Source organism: Orycteropus afer, unplaced genomic scaffold (assembly GCF_000298275.1).
Source record: "Orycteropus afer afer isolate SDZICR_OR568_19922 unplaced genomic scaffold, OryAfe1.0 scaffold00140, whole genome shotgun sequence".
Lineage (NCBI taxonomy): Eukaryota > Metazoa > Chordata > Mammalia > Tubulidentata > Orycteropodidae > Orycteropus > Orycteropus afer.
The window spans coordinates 8,155,231-8,173,376 of record NW_006921727.1 but is presented as its reverse complement, the minus strand read 5'-3'; the positions used below and the strand labels follow the sequence as shown (position 1 = coordinate 8,173,376).

Here is an 18,146-nt window from a genome sequence, read left to right as displayed (position 1 = left end):
TACTTCTACTGATTCCATTTCAGCAGTCAATATGACCTCTCATGCAGTTCCAAGTCTAAAAATTGTCTGAACATAAATCTACACTTTGGAGCTGACGCAGTTCTCCCATTCAGGGAGGATTCTACTTTACCTCTTTTTAGAATTCCTTTTTTCAGTGTTGAGTGTGTGTGTTGTCTTAGTGAGAGGCTCCCTTCCCACCTCAGTCATTGGTTTGCTCACTCCCTTATGTGATGAATCAATGCTTCCAGCACAGGGGCTTCCGAGTGACTGCGAGAACAATGACTTCCAAATGAACCCGTGCATCTTAGCAGAGAGCATTCAGACCACACCCCAGGTAAAAGGAAGTCTTTCCTTAATGCTTTCAATCACTTTTAAAGGCAGTGTGCTGTGCTGGTGGTGTTTGCTGCAAGAGGGTTTGAGGGAGAACTACCTGGGTGACGCCAAATTTGACTGTGTAGTGAAATGGGAATGTAGCAGTTGGTAGTAAGGACAAGCTGACAAATACCCCCCCCCCCCCAAAAAAAAAATTTGCTTACAGGGCCACCAAAGAAAATGCTCAGGACTGTCTTTGGCATAGTGTATATGCTAAGATACCCTGCAATGACTCCCTTCAACAGGAGGCTAGTGGCCATCTGTGAGTGTGGGCGTCAACATTGGAAGGGAGAAAGGCATGACAGCCCAGACCTGAGCAAAGAAGCAGTTAGCCTGCATTACATGGGGGTAAAATTTTCTCAAAATATTTTTAGTTTGTCCGGTGGAAAGGAGATAGTCTTAGAGGTTCAGAGCACTTCAGGTCATATTTAGGAAAAGATTTTAATCCTTTCAGCTCTAAGTTCTACTATTAAAATAGTTCCCCAAGGATAGGAACTAAGATGTTTAATCTGCATTGACAACTGAAAGCGTTAATTGGCATTTAACAAGTGCAATGCTATTAACATGCATCTGTTTCTGCTTTGTGTAGAAAATGATTTTTCATCACCGTAGCAATTCATTTCTGGGCTCCACTGGAACTTGGCCACAGTAAGCAGTAAATAGCAAATAATCTTTCATTCTGAACAAGGGATTCAATAGCCTACTTGCTAACATGTGACTCTTCTTGTGAATGTTGCATAGTGTGGCTAACGTAATTTCAATTCTTCCAACTGAAATTCTGTGGAAATCAACATTAGATCCTTGGCGAGTTAAGATGATGGTAGGAAAAAGCAATGAAAAGAGTCCCAGCTAACATTGTACCACTAGCTTAAAAGGGAATATCAGACTATTGCTCTTTTTATCATTGCTCTTCTTAAGATATGTGTGTGGATAGGAATTTACCCCTGAGCTTTTACTCCATTAGGAAGATGAATCCATCTTTTGACCTGTTAGATTTTCTGGTTTTGTTAAATTTTCTGTTTTTGTTTTATTATTGAATGACATCATGTGTTGGTGCAATTAAAATCAGAAATTATTCTCTTGTACTGGTGAGGAAATATTATGTAGAATAAAAATGTTTCTGGTGGAAAATAGAATAAAGTAGAAGGAAATAATTTTGCTTCTTTTTAATTGCCACAATTGTCATCATGTGGCATTGCTATAAAAAACACCTTACTCATCAAATCATCAGTTTTCATGAATACTTTATTTCCATTTTATTAACAAATTATAGCTAGTAACTTCTAAAAAGTTTACAGTTTGTAATAAATCAATGATTGAGATCTAGTTATATTTTAGAGATTTATAAATCTCATTATTAAATTATACAAATTGTGCAAGGTTTTTGAAAAGTAAATCTTAGTCATTGGTTTGAAGGCAAAGACCCTTACTGTTAATAATTTTATGTTAACATAACCATGGGGCACCGGTACTTAAGTCTTTCAAATAGTATTTAAATTTTCTTTGGGTAGAACTCTAGATAGACCTACAGTCATCATTAGGGGTGGTGAGGGCAGGTCTAAGAGCCTAGGGACAGGGTCAGAATTTCATCTCTTCTTTGATTCCCATGTAACTTTCTTTCTTCTCTACTCAAATAAGATACTATGACCAATTATCTGAACTACCTTCACTGATTCTCTTGCATAGCTCTCCTTTAGCTAAAACCATCTAGCGATTCTCCTCTCTGTTATATCATGATACTTAGGGGATTAGTCATGTAAAGAAATCTTCCTAAACCATAATCCTCCTAGAAAATACCTTGTGTTGTGTATCGCTGATAAGATTAGTGGACATCCTAAGTCTTACAAGTGATTTAATTCTTCCTTCTAAGGAAGAAAGAGCATTAATTTATTATTTTCTGATGATAAGCTGAGAATTTGGAAATGTGACATGACTGCAATGAAGGAATAATGACAAATACCTTTGAGGCGAAAAAAAAAAAAATACATATATATAAATGAAAGATGGCTCAGAAAGGTTTGTCTGTGTATTTTACACCCCCTAAGGAGCTCTGGTAGCATAGTGGCTAAGGCTCTTGACTGCTAACCAGAAGGCTGGCGGTTCAAACCCACCAGCCACTCCTCGGAAGGAAGGTTGGGCAATCCTCCTTCCGTAGTGATACTGCCTCGGAAACCCAAGGAGGGGTCGCTATGAGTCGGGTCCGACTCGACGGCACATAACAACAACAACAACAAGGAGCTCTGGTGGCTTAGTGCCTAAGGCATTTGACTGCTAACCAGAATGTTGGTGGTTCAAACCTACCAGCCACTCCACAGAAAGAAGACTGGGCAATCTACCTCCATAAAGATTTACTGCCTCGGAAACCCAAAGAGGAAAAGAGTCATTATGATTTGAAATCGACTCAATGGCAGTAAGTTTAGTTTGGTTTTAGTTTAAGGAATATGTAGTAGAAGGCCTAGTGGCACAGTGGTTAAGTGTTCAGATGCTAACCAAAATGTGGGCAGTTTGAACCCACCAACTGCTCCATGGAAGAGAAGAACTAGTGGGTCTTCCATAAGGATTACCACCCAGAAAACTCTATGGGGCAGTTCTACACTGTCACATAGTGTTGCTATGAGTTGGAATCTCTACAATGGCACACAGCAAAAACAAGAAGGAGTATGTAAGGAGCCCTGGGGGTGCAATGGTTAACCATTTGACTGCTAATCAAAAGGTTGGTTGTTTGAACCCACCCAGCAGCTCTGCAGGAGAAAAATTTGGTGATCTGCTTCCATAAAGACTGTTGTTGTTGTTATGTGCTGTTGAGTCATCTCCGACTCATAGTGACCACTCCTTGGATTTCTGAGGCAGTGTCACGAAGGAAGTGGATTGCCCAATCTTCTTTCTGAGGAATGGCTGGTGGGTTTGAACCGCCAGGCTTCTGGTTAGCAGTCAAGTGCCTTAGGCACTACACCACCAGAGCTCCCTCCATAAAGACTACAACCTAGAAAACCCAATGGAGAAGTTCTACTCTGTCACATGGGATATTAATGAGTTGGAATCAGCTTGACGGCACCCAACAACAAGGAATATGTACTGTCTCTAGAAAATATAGGTTCTTTAGTTATTAGAAAGTTATACCTTCTAATAACTGGTCTAGAGTTTAGTAGGTCCTTCTAGAACTTGAGTGAAGTCTTCTACAAAGTTATTTAGTTCTCTTTGTCTGATTTCATATTCACCAAGAAAATCTCTGATAATCTTGTATCCTAAGTAGCCATTGTAGCCTATACTCTCTGATCACAACCCACATTTACGGCATATCTCATTTTATTGTGCTCCACTTTATAGCTCTTTGCAGACACTGTGTTTTTCACAAACTGATGGTTTGTGGCAACCCTGTGTCAAGCAAGTCTATCAGCACCGTTTTTCCAACAGCATGTGCTCACTTCATGTCTCCATGTCACATTTTATTAATTCACAATATTTCAAACTTTTTCATAATGCTATTGCACACTTAATAGAACAGTATAGTATAACTTTTATATGTACAGGGAAACCAAAACATTTCTATGACTCAGTTTATTGCAATACTTGCTTTACTGTGATGATCTGGAACTGAACCCACAATATCTCTGAGGTATGCCTGTACCTGCTGTTAATCTCCCTCTCGCCCAGTCTTGTCATCACCCAGTGTATCTTAAATTCACAGGAGTAACTCAGTCACCATTCTTTTTCTTTTTTAAAATTTTTTATTGTTATTTGGGTGAAAGTTTGCAGAGCAAATTAATTTTCCATATAGCAGTTCATACACATTTTGTTTCATGACTTTGATTATAATCCCCGTAATGTAATATCTCTCTTCCTACTTCTTCTCTGTGGTTACCTTTTTCCTATGTCCTTCTATCCTGTGTATTCCTGATCTCTGAGCTCTCTTCCTGTGCAAATATTGCCCTTCTGATCTTCCATGGTTGATTGTTCTAAGGAGTATACTGTTTTTGTTACCTAGTGCTGTTCTGACAAGAATATACCACAAATGGGATGCTTTAACAAAAGGAATTTATTCTCTTACACTCTGGAGGCTGTAAGTCCGAGTTCAAAGCACCAGGCTCTAGGAGGTGGGTGAAAGTCCAGCCTTGGGCTTCAGCTCTGCCTCCTGCTCCCACCCCACTGAAGCTAAAGGCTTTTTTTCACTCAGATAGCTGCTGGCTGCTGAGACTGACAAGCCAAAGGTTGACAAGTAAAAAGGCCCAGTCCCAATGTTACCAAACCACATGACAGGCCATTAATTCAAGTCCATTGAAAGTCCCAAGGTTGACAGAGCATGGCAGGCTGCTGAGCAATGTCATGGCTACATGCAGGGTTCAAGTGTGCTATAAGCTAGAGACCATTCCCTAAGGCTTTTCCTTATATATAGGCCTTATATATAGGTCACATCCCTAAGGCAGCTACTCAGCTGCTCACAGTAGATTCCACCATGGAGTTGATTACCAGTATCATCATAGGGAATACTACATCTAGCTGCCCAGACACTCAACCAGGCCCAGCCAAGTTGACACACAAACTTAACTACCACATGTCCATACTTCGTGTAAATGTTCATATTATATGTCTGTACATTGTTTGGCTGGAAGCCATGGGAGTGAGTTCAGTTCTAGGCCACAGTTCACCAGTCCCTATCAAACCAGTAAGGCTGTTTTTTTTTAAATGATTTTGAGTTTTGTTCCACATTTTTCTCCCACTCTATCCGGGATCTTCTACACTGATCCCTTTCTGAGCAGTTGACAGTGGTAGCCAGGCATCTTGTCTCATAGTTCCTTGACCTCTTCGACCTCAGTACTTACTTTCCCTTCATCTCAGATGCTCAGTCTCAAAACTAAAGCCTGGGTATTATAACCATCTAGAATTACCATGCTTTTAAATCTTAAACTCTCATGTACCATGCTATGACCCCCAAACAATCTTTTCAAACACTCACCATCTTATCAAATCTGTTTTCTGAGCCACAGAGATGATTGGTCCCTTGACCCTGGGTCCATCTTCATTATCTACCCATACTAAACTCCATAGTTGATTATTTTCTTTACTTTCACCCATACCCTCTATTTCCTTGCACTCATATCCTTTGCCAAAGCTACTTTCAAACACCAACTCTATAAATGCTATAAATTCACTTTCTCTGTTCCTATAAAAGGCAATTTAGCATTCCTGGAGACAATATCAAACAGCCAAGCAAATCACTTCATGGATTTATGGATTTACTTTTGGGCTGGATCCTCAGTATAATATATCAATACTTTTATTAGTTTTTGGTTAGGTCTCTTTCCCACTGATGTTAGCAATGTGCCAGGATTTTCCAATTTCTCTAATATCTCTGAGTCAGCTTTATGAGTTCTTTCTCAAGCTGCTGGATCACTTAATAATAGATTCTGTAAGGTTCAGTTTTGGGCTTCTTTTTTCCTATTTATGCATACTTCATTGGTTATTTCATCTAGTTTGATGTTTTAAAATACCATCCATAGACTAACAACCCTAAAATTATATCTCCAGTACAGACTTTCCCCTCAATTCCAGACTTCCATATCCATATTTTCACTTGGACCTTCATGCCCAAACAAGCTTTTGCTTCAGTTTTCTCCATTTCAGTGAATAATATCTCATTTCCTACATTTAATTAAGCTAAAGATTTTATACTCATCTTGGCTCTAGTCTAACTCTCATATTCCACATCCAATTTCTCAGCAAATTCTAAACTTGCTTCATTTCTCTTTGAAAGATAAGTCTACAATGCTATCTTGTTTTCTTCTCTTCCATTTAATCTTCAATCAATCTATTGCTCTTGACTTTCTGTTCTTGTATCTAATCTTCTATTTTTTAAAACCAGAATTATCTATCTAAAATTCTAATATATCTATGCCATTTCTCGAAGTCATACAGGACAAAGTCCAAGTTGACACTACTGCCTTTATTTGTGAATTCATTTCAACCTCTTGATTATGAGCTATATTTTGACTGTTTCCTCTTCACTATTGTATCTCAAGCTCCTACCACATATTAAAATTTAAATTTATTTTTGAATAAATGAAGAATGAATGCAAGAGAAGGTATATCCTTGAGGTCAGGCATTTGTATTCTGGTAACCAGAAAGGCTTATTTTCAATTTTAAATTGATAAATGTTGGATGTTTCTTGCATGTTTGATGATTATAAGTCAATTAACTGAAGCTGCTCATTCAGGGTTGAAAGTCCCTCATTGGTCTAAATGTTAACATGCTCACTGAAAAGCTAACTGAAAGTCTGGAGCTTTGAGTTAACCCAGAGGTGTCTTGTAAGAAAGACCCAGTGATCTACTTCTGAAAATTCAGCCATTGATAACCCTATGAAACACAGTTTCACTCTGACATACATGGGGTTGCCATGAGTCAGAGTCAGAGTCAACTTGATGGCAACTGGTACTGATAACCTAGGTTTATTGTTGTTAGCTACCATAGAGTCATTCTTTGACTCATGGTGACCCCATGCACAACAGGATCAGACTGTTGTGATCCAAAAGTTTTCATTGGCTGATTTTTAGAATTAAATTGCCAGGCCTTCCTACTCTGTTTTAGTGTGGAACCTCCACGGAAACCTGCTCTCTGTCACAGCAACATACAAGCCTCCCCTGAAAGATGGTTGGTGGCTGCAAATGTGGTGCATTTGGCAGTAAATAAACCTTACTAGTCTCTCACATGGAAGGAGAGAATCTATCACAGAGATGCTAGTGTCCCAACTCAAGTTAAATGGATTAAAGTTAATTTTGAAAGTGAAGACCAAATGTTGCTTTTGTGGTGACCTCACTGAGGGAGAGATGCCCTGTATTATTCCATCTGATCAGCTTACCAACTTGCTATTTAATTGCCATCTCCTACAACAGGATCTGCCTGGAGTCTTCTTGCTGCTTCTTCTGATAAATGTTATCATAAAAAGCGTTCTGATACCATGACTATTTTATAGCTGTTTTTTTGGCAGCTATATATATGATCATAAGACAATAGGCAATTTATCAAAATAAATGAGATAAATATCATGGTATATATAGAGATAAACCTTTGACAAGAGTGAAAATCTAATTTATTACGTATTTCATAGGTCTCTTCGGGTGAGTCTGAAGCCAAACCTCTGATCTTCACATTTGTCCCCACTGTCAGAAGACTACCAACCCACTCTCAGTTGGCTGACACCTCTAAATTCCTTGTTAAAATTCCTGAGGAATCAAGTGATAAGAATCCAGAAACTATAAATAGGGTAGGATTCTTTTTATTCTTTTTTTTTTTTTTTTAATAGCAAACAGTGACTTGGAAATTTGTTTGAATGTTTACTTTCTCTGCTTAAAATAAAATGATTATAAAACTCAAGTTTGCAAAAAATATAATAGGGGCTTAAATGTTATCAAATTTCAGATTCTCTCTCATGGATTATTATTGACTCTTTTAATTCACAACCTATTTTTTGTTATTCATGTGACATATTCACCTCCTGATACTTCTCCTCAACTCAAACGTATCTTACCCCCCAAAAAAAGCCAAACCCACTGCCATGGAGTTGATTCTGACTCGTAGCAACCCTCATTGGGTTTCCAAGGTGATAACTCTTTAAGGAAGTAGATTGCCCCATCTTCTTTCCATGGAGCAACTGGCAGATTTAAACCTCTAAACTTCTGGTTAGCAGTCAAATTTCTTTGGCATTGCTCTATGAAAGTTCCTTCAAATGTACTTTAAGGTAATAAAAGTGAATTAAAAAAGTGTTTAATCTTGGATTGAAATTAAGATAAAGCAGTGAAGTGTTTATTTTACCGGTAAAACATTAATGGCATTAAAAAAAAATGTGATGTCCAGTATTGGGGTGGTTATATTTATCGGCACACTCAGACTATGCTGGTAGTATGGTATATCTGTACATTTTTTTTTTTTTTGGGGGGGAATTCTTATTCATAGCCTTAAATTTATTCATAACGTTTGAATAATCTAACTCTTGAAAATATATTCCAAGGAAATAGTACAAAAGAATAAAAAAATTACACAGGAAAATATTCAGGAAAAATATAAACAACCTACTGTCTACCAACTAGAGAAAGGTTAAGGAAATGACAATGAATCACCTTAACATTGTTATAATTATGATTCTGTTATTCCATGGAAAAAATCTTAACTTTATATTAAGTAATAAATAGGTTATAAAATTATATTTATATCCTATTTATAGCTCTGTAAAAGGAGATCAGGACTACAAGTGATATTAAAAAAAAAACAACTCAAAATGACTCATGTTTGGATAATGAAATTATGCGTAGTTTTCTTCTCTAAAGTTTGTTTTAATGTTGTTTTATTATAAATAAGACTAGAAGGACTTTGTGTTATTTTTGAGCAAACTAAGAATAGATAAGGTAATCTGGTTCACTTTATCTATCCCAAAACATCTTATTTAGAATATACCCGCCATCCTGGAATTTTTAATGCTACCATCTTTTTTCAAAGACTAAAACCACCAGTTGTCTTGAGTTGATTCCTACTCATGGTGATCCCATGTGTGGTAGAGTAGAACTTTGTTCCATGGGGTTTTCAGTGGCTGACTTTTCAGAAGAAGACTACTAGGCCTATCTTCTAAGGTGCCGCTGGGTGGACTCAAACTGCCAAACTTTCAGGTAGTTAGTTAGCAGCTGAGAACAGTAACTTTTTGTAACAGAGACTCCCAAAAACTAATGGGACCAAATTATTTCAGAAAAATCCTGAACACTGCATAAAATACATCTAGGAAATTTCTTCCAAACAGTGTTTGAGTGTATACAATATATTCTTAGAATTCTTTGTTTTTAGGCCTATAAACTCTGTGAAATTATAGATTATATAATCTACATAATATAGATTATAGATTATATCTTGGTTCAAACTTCCAAAATTTCCTAAGACTCTGATATTCACCTACTGATTGCAATGATATATTCACAGACACATCTTTAAAAGATTAAGGATTTTTCCTTCTCTCTTTAAACAGATCAGTATATAGCACAAAATAATGTGAATAAGAAATTTTCTTATATGATTTATTTGGTATTGGGGAGCAGAAAATAAGAAAAATTGTAAAGTATGTGACAAAATCTTAGTGATAAATACTGTGAAAAATACAACAGAACAGTGGAATAGAAAACAAGGAAGGAAGGGAGATATTTTAGATCATTCTTGATGTTTTATAAAGCTAGTTCTTTTGCCAGCTTTTTTTTTCTTAACTATTTATTATTATTTGGGTGAAATCTTACAAAGCAGATTCATTTTACATTCCAGAGTTCATACACATTTTGTTTTGTGGCACTGGTTACTTTCCCTGCAGTGTAACATATCTCCCCCCACTTCCTTCCTGTGGTTACCTTTTCCCTGTGTCCTTCTTGCATATGCCTTCCTGCCTCCTTACTTTTCTCCCAGAGCAAATGTTGCCCTTCTGATCTCCCATGGTTGATTGTTCTAGAGTGCATCTCCCCGGTGCAGGTGTTCAGCTCTTAGGCCTTCTGTTATTTGGCTGAGAATTAAGCCGTGGGAGTTAGCGCAATTCCAGGCCTGAAGGATGACTAAGAGCTATATTGTCAAGGGTTTCACCAGTCTCTATGAGACCAACAATCCTTGTCTTTTTTTTTTTTTATGATTTTAAGTTTTGCTCCACATTTTTCTTCTACTCTATCGAGGATCTCCACGTTTAATTCCTTTCTGAGTACTTATTTGCCAGCTTCTTTATTAATTGCTACTGTGTGTCATACACAATCTGCCTGAATCCTACTTTTAATTTAAGGAGTCCTGGTGGCACAATGGTTAAGGGCTCAGTGCTGACTGAAAGATTGATGATTTGAACCCACCTGCAGCTTCATGGGAGAAAAGACCTACCAATCTGCTCCTGTAAGGTTTCCAGTGTAGGAAACTCTGTAGGGTAGTTCTGCTCTGTCCTCTAGGGTCATTATGAGTTATAATTGACTTGGTGGCACCCAACTTTTTTTTTTTTTGGTGTGTGTGTGATAGTTAAGTGGTTTATTAAGGAAGTAATAGGGTACAATCAGGATCAGGATCAGGAAGCATGCAGGGAAAGTCTCCCTCCTTGAGTGCAGGAGAGTTCTCTAAATTCCTCTCAGCCATGTAGGTCTCTCTCTCTCTTTCTCTCTCTCCCTCTCCCTCTCCCTCTCCCTCTCAGCACAGGGCTCCTTTCTCAGCCCCCTCAGAATAGGTTCATCCTGGCCCTTCTGTCCATTATTACCAACTCTGGTGGCTCTGCAGCAAGGTCCATTCTGGGCCTGTCGCTGTCTCTAGGGTTACAGCCCTTGACCTGTGTTACAGCTCTGTTGGGAGGGTCCTTGCCTCCCTTTTCTCTCTAATTCTTCCCTTCTGCTTCTTCCTGCTGCTTTTCTTCCTGCTTTCTCTGTGTCCAAAAACCTCTGTGGAATTTTTTGCTTATATACACAATGCCTTGTCAATTTCAAGGAATAGCCCTCCCAGTGGGTGCCACAAACTGACCAGTTCCCTCTTGGTAGACCACAGACATTCCATGCACATAGTGGGTTATGCACAGTCCATAGCCACTTCTTTTCTATGGTTTATTAACCAGTTCCTACAAGGTACATACCAATCATGGGACAGGCTGCAGCCCAGTCAGACAAAAAGTATCAAACCAAGTTTATTACTGCTTACCCAGGAAATGTTAGTCAACCTCCACAAAAGTAATAAACCCTCTGGGTTAGAAAATTGGGACAAAAGTAACTCCTCAGGGATTAGGGGGAAAATCTCTCAAGTTGTTTTTGAAAGAAATAAGACAAAAGGCCACATAAAGGAACTCATTTCATAATAATTGGGGTGCCTTTGAAGAGGTTGCAGTAACAGTAATCTTAAACAATGAAGCTGATATTTGACAATTAACAAATATTTGGTGCTATTTCCCACTTACAATCCAATCATATAAAACAGTTGAGATTTATGTAACACAGACAATCAGAGATTAAAATCTGATACACATTTATCCTGGATAGATAACTTTGTGATCTTTATGCTAACGTGAATTTAGACCACAAAGATGGGAGCACTAGCTCATCCTGGGCCTCACTTCTTAGCCAAAGGCACAAAAAGCAGCCAACAACTGTGTTTCACAGAGGAGCCAGCCTTCTCCATCTGGGTGCACCACATGAGCGATAGGCCCCAGGCAACTTCCCTGGAGTGTTCCAAGAAGGTAGTTAATGCTGAGAATTCCCCTGTATTTTGCCAAGAATTGTGCCTTCCAGAAACTTTGTGTCTATTAACACCGGAGCTTTCTAGAGATAAAGGTGCCTAGGCACTTAATAAATGTATATTGAATAAATGAATAAATAATTGAACATAGAAACAGAACTAGCTATCCATCTGTAAGTGATATGTTGTTAAGGATCCCATATCAGTAACAAGGTCCAAAACAACTTTTACTTTAAACTTTTTACCAGTCTCGGTTTTTGCTAATATATTATAAGTTAATACGTGAAATAATAATTGACAGAGAAATCCTATCACAGGCAGGTTGTGATTTATCTTGACTGTATTGTCAGCTGGCAGCTGAAAAAAAGTGTGGGATGGGTGTATACAGTGAACTTCTTCGTTTAGTTATACCTAATCAGTGGTTTGATTTCTAGTCTGTCTTCCCACATACAACACAAATACATACTGGCACACATCAAATTGACCACCACAGTTGAAATTGTTTATTTAGTGTTTTATTTTACTTTTTATTTTGAAATAATTTTAGACTTAAAGTTGCAAAGAAAAGAACAATAGTAACCATATCATAGGTATCGAAACCAAGAGATTGACATTGATTCTTTTAAACAAAATTCTAGTGTCCACCATTTTAGAAAAAGAAGTTTTGGTAGTAGGATAAATCTAGTTTAGACCTGGTCCTGTAAACTTTCTGCTTGTCAATAGAATATTGGATGAGAAATATTTAGAATTATAAATTCAAACTAAAATAACAGCAAGAAAAACCACCAAAACTTTGTACTAAAAATACCTACTTATTTTTAGTGTGCTATGCATGAATTCTTCCCAATTAGCTTAGATTGTATTGTCTGAATATCTATGCATTTTATTCCAATTTTGTTTTTCCTCTCAGACTTTTAGAGATACTTGTATTATATTAGAGCCTTTTGGTGGTTTTTCCTTTCTCTGCTGGTTTGTAAAGGATATTCAGTATGTTTGTCCATCAAATGAACCCTAGACCAGTCCTCATTTTTTCATGAAGCCACCTCCTTCAGGCCGTGTCTTCATAGAAAATAATGTTAAATTCTAAATTTTTATTTTTAAAATATTGTATCATGGTTTATTTGGAGGCGGTTAGACTGGTTGGTTGACACAGATTCTGAGCTCTAAGTTGCTGGTGCTTGGACCAGGACAGATAGGTGGGCTAGTGAAAGTAAATGATTAACTTCCACCCAAGCTCTGCCAGGCCAACCTGATGTCTTTAATACAGTTTAAACAAACTCTTGTTCTTGGAGATTATAAACAGGCTAAGCTTTTCAGTGTACATGCAAAGAAAAGCATTTATCAAACCAATGTCAATGCTATTCTCTTTTACAGTCCAATTCCAATGACTACCTGACCTTGAACACTGGGAGCCAACAAGAGAGAGACCAAGGGACGTTTACTCATCCTTTACAAATCAGTGGAAATATTTCAGAAGGAAGCAGATTGCAAGCAAACGAACCTCAAGGAATGCAGCAAAGTGACCTCTTCAAAGCTGAATATGTCTTTATTGTGGACTCTGAAGGAGAAGATGAAGCTACAATCAGAAGAGGTGACCAAGGCTCCCCAGCGGGGAGGGATACTGGAGCCACCCGGCCTAAGTCTTTAGCAATTTCTTCTTGTCTGGTCTCTGATGTGGTGCGTCCCAAAACACGAGGGGCCGATCTTCAGGCCCCATCACATCCTGAAATGCCTCATGGGACAGCCCCGCAGCAAAAGCATGGGCAGGTAGGTTTTGTCTTCATGCCATATGAAAAAAGTGTTGACATACTCTTTGTCTTGGGCTGTCTGCAAAAGTTTTCTTATTTAAGGCATATCAAAGTGTGAAAGGGGAAATATATATATATATATATATCCCAAGATCATAAGTCATTACAGAGTAAACAAAATAAATTCATAAGGTAAAAAAGATTATATCTTTATACTGGGAATTTGCTGAAGAGAAAATGTAACACATTTAGCTGGAGGGGATTTGGGGAAATTTTGCCTCAATTCTTGGACAAGATTGATATTGGAAGTTTCTTTAGTAAAGGGAGAGTTCTTGATGAACAAGACACACCAAGGAGCACATTTCAAACATGATAAAGATCCAGTGACAAAATATCCATTGTATATTAAGTGTGGGCACATTGATTTTAAACTAGTCAAAGAGTAGCAAAAGGATAAAATAGCAAAGAGGACTATATATCAAAACAAAAATAAAACCCATTGCCATCAAGTTTATTCTGACTCATAGTGACACCCATTGGATTTCCTAGGTGGTAAATCTCTATGGAAGTAGATTGCCCTTTCCTTCTGTGGAGTAGCTGGTGGGTTTGAACCACCAACCTTCTCATTAGCAGTCAAACGCCTTAGGTACTGTGCCACCAGAGTTCCTATAGGAGTATATAAGAAAAATAACTTTTGCCCTATGTGTCTTAAGGAAAATACATGGTTCACATGGAAATTACCAGGGTGAGGTCAGCTTCCGTGAAATGGGGAGAAGATTCTACCTCTAAACTTAACAGCAAGATTTAATAGTGCTTTCAACGTGAAGGACATATGCTATAGTATGGGAAGATCCACATCTGTGGTGGCAGAATAAAAAAGGAGTGAGGATAGGGGGGCATTTTGAAGGAAAAAACAGGAATATTTTATGACTGGCTGGCTATTTGATAAATATAAAAAATATAAGATAACTTTCACAAGGTGTAACTAGAAGTTTCAGAATGAAGATATTGGTTTTGGGGGTATGTACGGGATGTGTGGCTCAAATTTCATGACAATGAACATGAATTGGTATTGAGGTACCTTGTTGAAAATCTCTTAGACCAGCATTTGCAAGCATCTTAAGTAGCTCAGAGAACATTTCAATTGTGAGTTGGCCTTTTGCTGCTACTATTGTTGTTATTGCTGTTATGTACCATTGAGTCATCTGTGACTCATAGCGACCTTATGTACCACAGAATGAAACACGGCACAGTCTTGTACCAGCATCACAATCCCTAGTATACCTGAGCCCATCGCTGAGCTACCTGTCAACCCATCTTGTTGAGGGCCTTCCCCTTTTTAGTTGCCCTTCCACTTAACCAAGCCTGACATCCTTCTCCAGAGAATGGTCCTTTCTAACAACATGACCAAAGTAAGTGAGATGAAGTCTGGCCACTCTTGCTTCCTAGGAGCATTCTGGCTGCACTTCTCCCAGGACAGATTTGTTCTTTTAGCAGTCTACGATACTTTCAGCATTCTTTGTGGACACCACAAGTCAAAAGCATCAACTCTTCTTCAGTCTTCCTTATTCATTATCCAGCTCTCAAATACATATGTTGTTGTTGTTGTTGTTATGTGCCGTCGAGTCGGCTCTGACTCATAGCTACCACTCCTTGGGTTTCCAAGGCGGTATCACATATGAGGCAATTGAAAATACCATGGCTTGGGTTGTTGTTGTTATGTGCCATTGAATCAGACCCAACTCATAGTGACCCCTCCTTGGATTTCCAAGGCAGTATCACTACGGAAGTAGATTGCCCAACCTTCCTTCTGAGGAGTGGCTGGTGGGTTTGAACCACCAGCCTTCTGGTTAGCAGTCAAATGCCTTAGGCACTATTGTACTAGAGCTCCCATGGCTTGGGTTATGTGTACCTTAGTCTTCAAGGAGATATCTTTGCTCTTCAGCACTTGAAAGAGATCTTTTGCAACAGATTTTCCCAATACAATATGTCTTTTGATGTTTTGACTGCTGCTTCCACTGGCATTGATTGTAGAACCAAATAATATGAAATTTTTGACAACTTCAATATTTTCTTCATTTATCATGATGCTGCTTATTTGTCCAGTTGTGAAGATTTTTCTATTCTTTAGATTGAGGTGTAATCCATACTGCAGCCTGTAGTCTTTAATCTTCATCAGTAAGTGCTTCAAATCAGCCTCAGTTTCAGCAAGCAAAGTTGTGTCATCTGCATATCTCAGGTTATTAATGAGCCTTCCTCCAATCCTGATGCCACATTCTTCTTCATATAGTCCAGTTTATCTGCTCCGCATACAGATTGAATAAGTATGGTGAAAGGATCCAAGTCTGACACGCTCCCTTTCATATTTTAAACCGTGAAGTATCCCCTTATCCTGTTTGAATGACAGCCTCCTGATCTATGTACAGGTTCTTCAATCAAGTGTTCTGTATATCTACAAAATGGGAAAATATGCATTTTATTTTTGGTGTCATTTACCTTTATTTTTGCAGAATTTAGTCATTTCCTGATGGTATATTTACATTACCTTTGAGTATCCAAGGACCATATTTGTTGCCTTCTGGTAATTGGAAATTCTCACTGTGATACATCCACTCAGAGCTACTGGACTAAAATATTTATTTCCTTATGATTTTTATTTTTCAGTAGGTATTGGGGAGAGATATTTTAATCATAAAATTAAAGGTACTCACAGTAAACTGTGGTAGGCTTGAACTTTTCTCTCTTGCCTCAGGAAAAGTGATGGGATAATCAAGTTGGTGATATGAGGATTTCCATTGCCAGTACAGAACAGTTTAATGTGGTGTTTTAGAAGAAAATATCCATGTGATGATACCAAGTACAAGTTAAAAAAAAAATTAAACAATTTTTAGGTCCTTGATTTACTTGTTCCTTAGTTCATAGATTTTATGTTTCCTGAGTTGGCCATTTTAATTTTAATTTATTTCTGTGTGAACAGATACATAGAGCTCAAGCTAGAGGCAGAACATATACTTTGGAATATTTTTTTTTCCTAAAACGGTTACTTAGGAATAGGTTAAATTCATAGTATGAAAGCTTCAATAAAAAGGCAAAACTCTGTCTAACTCATTAGTAAACCCCTTGCCATTGAGCCAGTTCCAATTCATAGTGACTCTGTAGTCATTAGTAATGATTGAATATTATGATTACCAATAATGGAGGAATACTAGATCCTGAAATATGCAGCAAAAACCATTCTCTATTTCCTATAATTACTCATTTGAATAATTGAGTCATGATAGTAATCATGAAATAAAAATGAGTTGACTATTATTCACAAATGTTAACTAAAGAGAGATGACTAGAGCACCAGAAAAATGCTGTCTGGGAAGTTTAATGTAGTAAGGCTAAAGAGTATCCTGTGACTGGATTACCTTACACCAACAACATCTGTTTTTTTTTTTTTTAATCAGAAATAGTTAAGTGAATTTCTAATGTGTCTGGTAAAAATGAATCTATCTATAGAATTTTCTGCAAATTAACACTATTAGTAATTTGTTGTTGTTGTTGTTGTTATGTGCCCTCGAGTCAGCCCCGACTCATAGCGACCCCTCCTTGGGTTTCCGAGGCAGTATCACTACGGAATTAAACTATTTAACTTTTAAATTGTTATTTAATTGTTATTATTTTTTAATAATAATTTAAAAAGCCAGGAGGACCAGAACAGAGTGAGGCAGCAGTGGCAGGAATCCAGGTAAGGGGAGGGATGCAGGCCCCACCCCCCCATGTGGTGGGAAGGAGAGAAAAGCCAGGGGGACCAGGACAGAGTGAGGAAGCAGCAGCAGGGATCCAGGTAAGGGGAGGGTGGAGAGGTTTTGAACAGCTAAGGGAGACAAACTTGTCTGTCGGTTTGTTGTACTATGGTGGTGTATTGCTGTGAGGCTTGAGGCTGTGCCACTGGTGTTTCAAATGCCAGAAGAGTTGCACATGGTACACAGGTTTCAACACAGCTTACAGACTGAGACAGACTAGGAATAAGGAAAAAGCCATCATTTCTCAAAGAATTATCCAGGGAAAACCTTATGAATAGCAGAGAAACACTGTCTGATACATTACAGGGCAGCTTTGTGAATAGCCTGAATACATTGTCCGATACAGTGCAGAAGGAAGAGCCCCTTAGGTTGTAAAGTTCTCAAAATACGACTCGGGGAGAGCTGAATTATCAGAGTAGAACCAACCTTACTGATATGGATAAAGTAAAGCTTTTGACACCTCCATTTGCTGACGTGGCATGACTCAAATTGAGGAGAAACAGCTGCAAACATCCATCAATAATTGGAACATGGAATGTATGAAGTATAAATCTAGGAAAATTGGAAGTTAAAAAATGAAATGGAACACATACTGATTGGTATATTAGGCATTAGTGAGCTAAAATGGACTGGTGTTGGCCATTTTGAATCAGACAATCATATGATCTACTATGCCAGAAATGACAACTTAAAGAGGAATGGCATGACATTCATCATCACAAAGGATGTTTCAAGATCTGTCCTGAAGTACATTGCTGTCAGTGATAGCATAATATCCATATGTCTACAAGGAAGACCAGTTAATATGACTATTATTAAATTTATGCACCAACCACCAAAGCCAAAGATGAGGAAATTGAAGATTTTTATCAGCTTCCGCAGTGTGAAATCACCAAACATGCAATCAAGATGTGTTAATTATCACTGCTGACTGGAATGCAAAAGTTGGAAACAAAGAAGAATCACTGGTAGTTGGAAAATTTGGCCTTAGTGACAGAAATAATGCTTGAGATTGCATGATAGAAT

The 18,146-nt window shown here is 37.9% G+C and overlaps 1 protein-coding gene across 1 annotated transcript in view; it reads left to right on the top strand.

Moving 5' to 3' along the window:
- Window positions 1–238: 238 nt before the first annotated feature.
- The window catches only part of LOC103201037 (muscular LMNA interacting protein), a 176,203-nt gene continuing 158,295 nt past the window's right edge, over window positions 239–18,146 (top strand). The window contains exons 1-3 of the mRNA XM_007945627.2: window positions 239–334; window positions 7,476–7,631; window positions 12,956–13,348. Of these exons, the coding sequence (XP_007943818.2) occupies window positions 239–334; window positions 7,476–7,631; window positions 12,956–13,348 (645 nt within the window). The remainder of the gene's footprint in view (window positions 335–7,475; window positions 7,632–12,955; window positions 13,349–18,146) is intronic.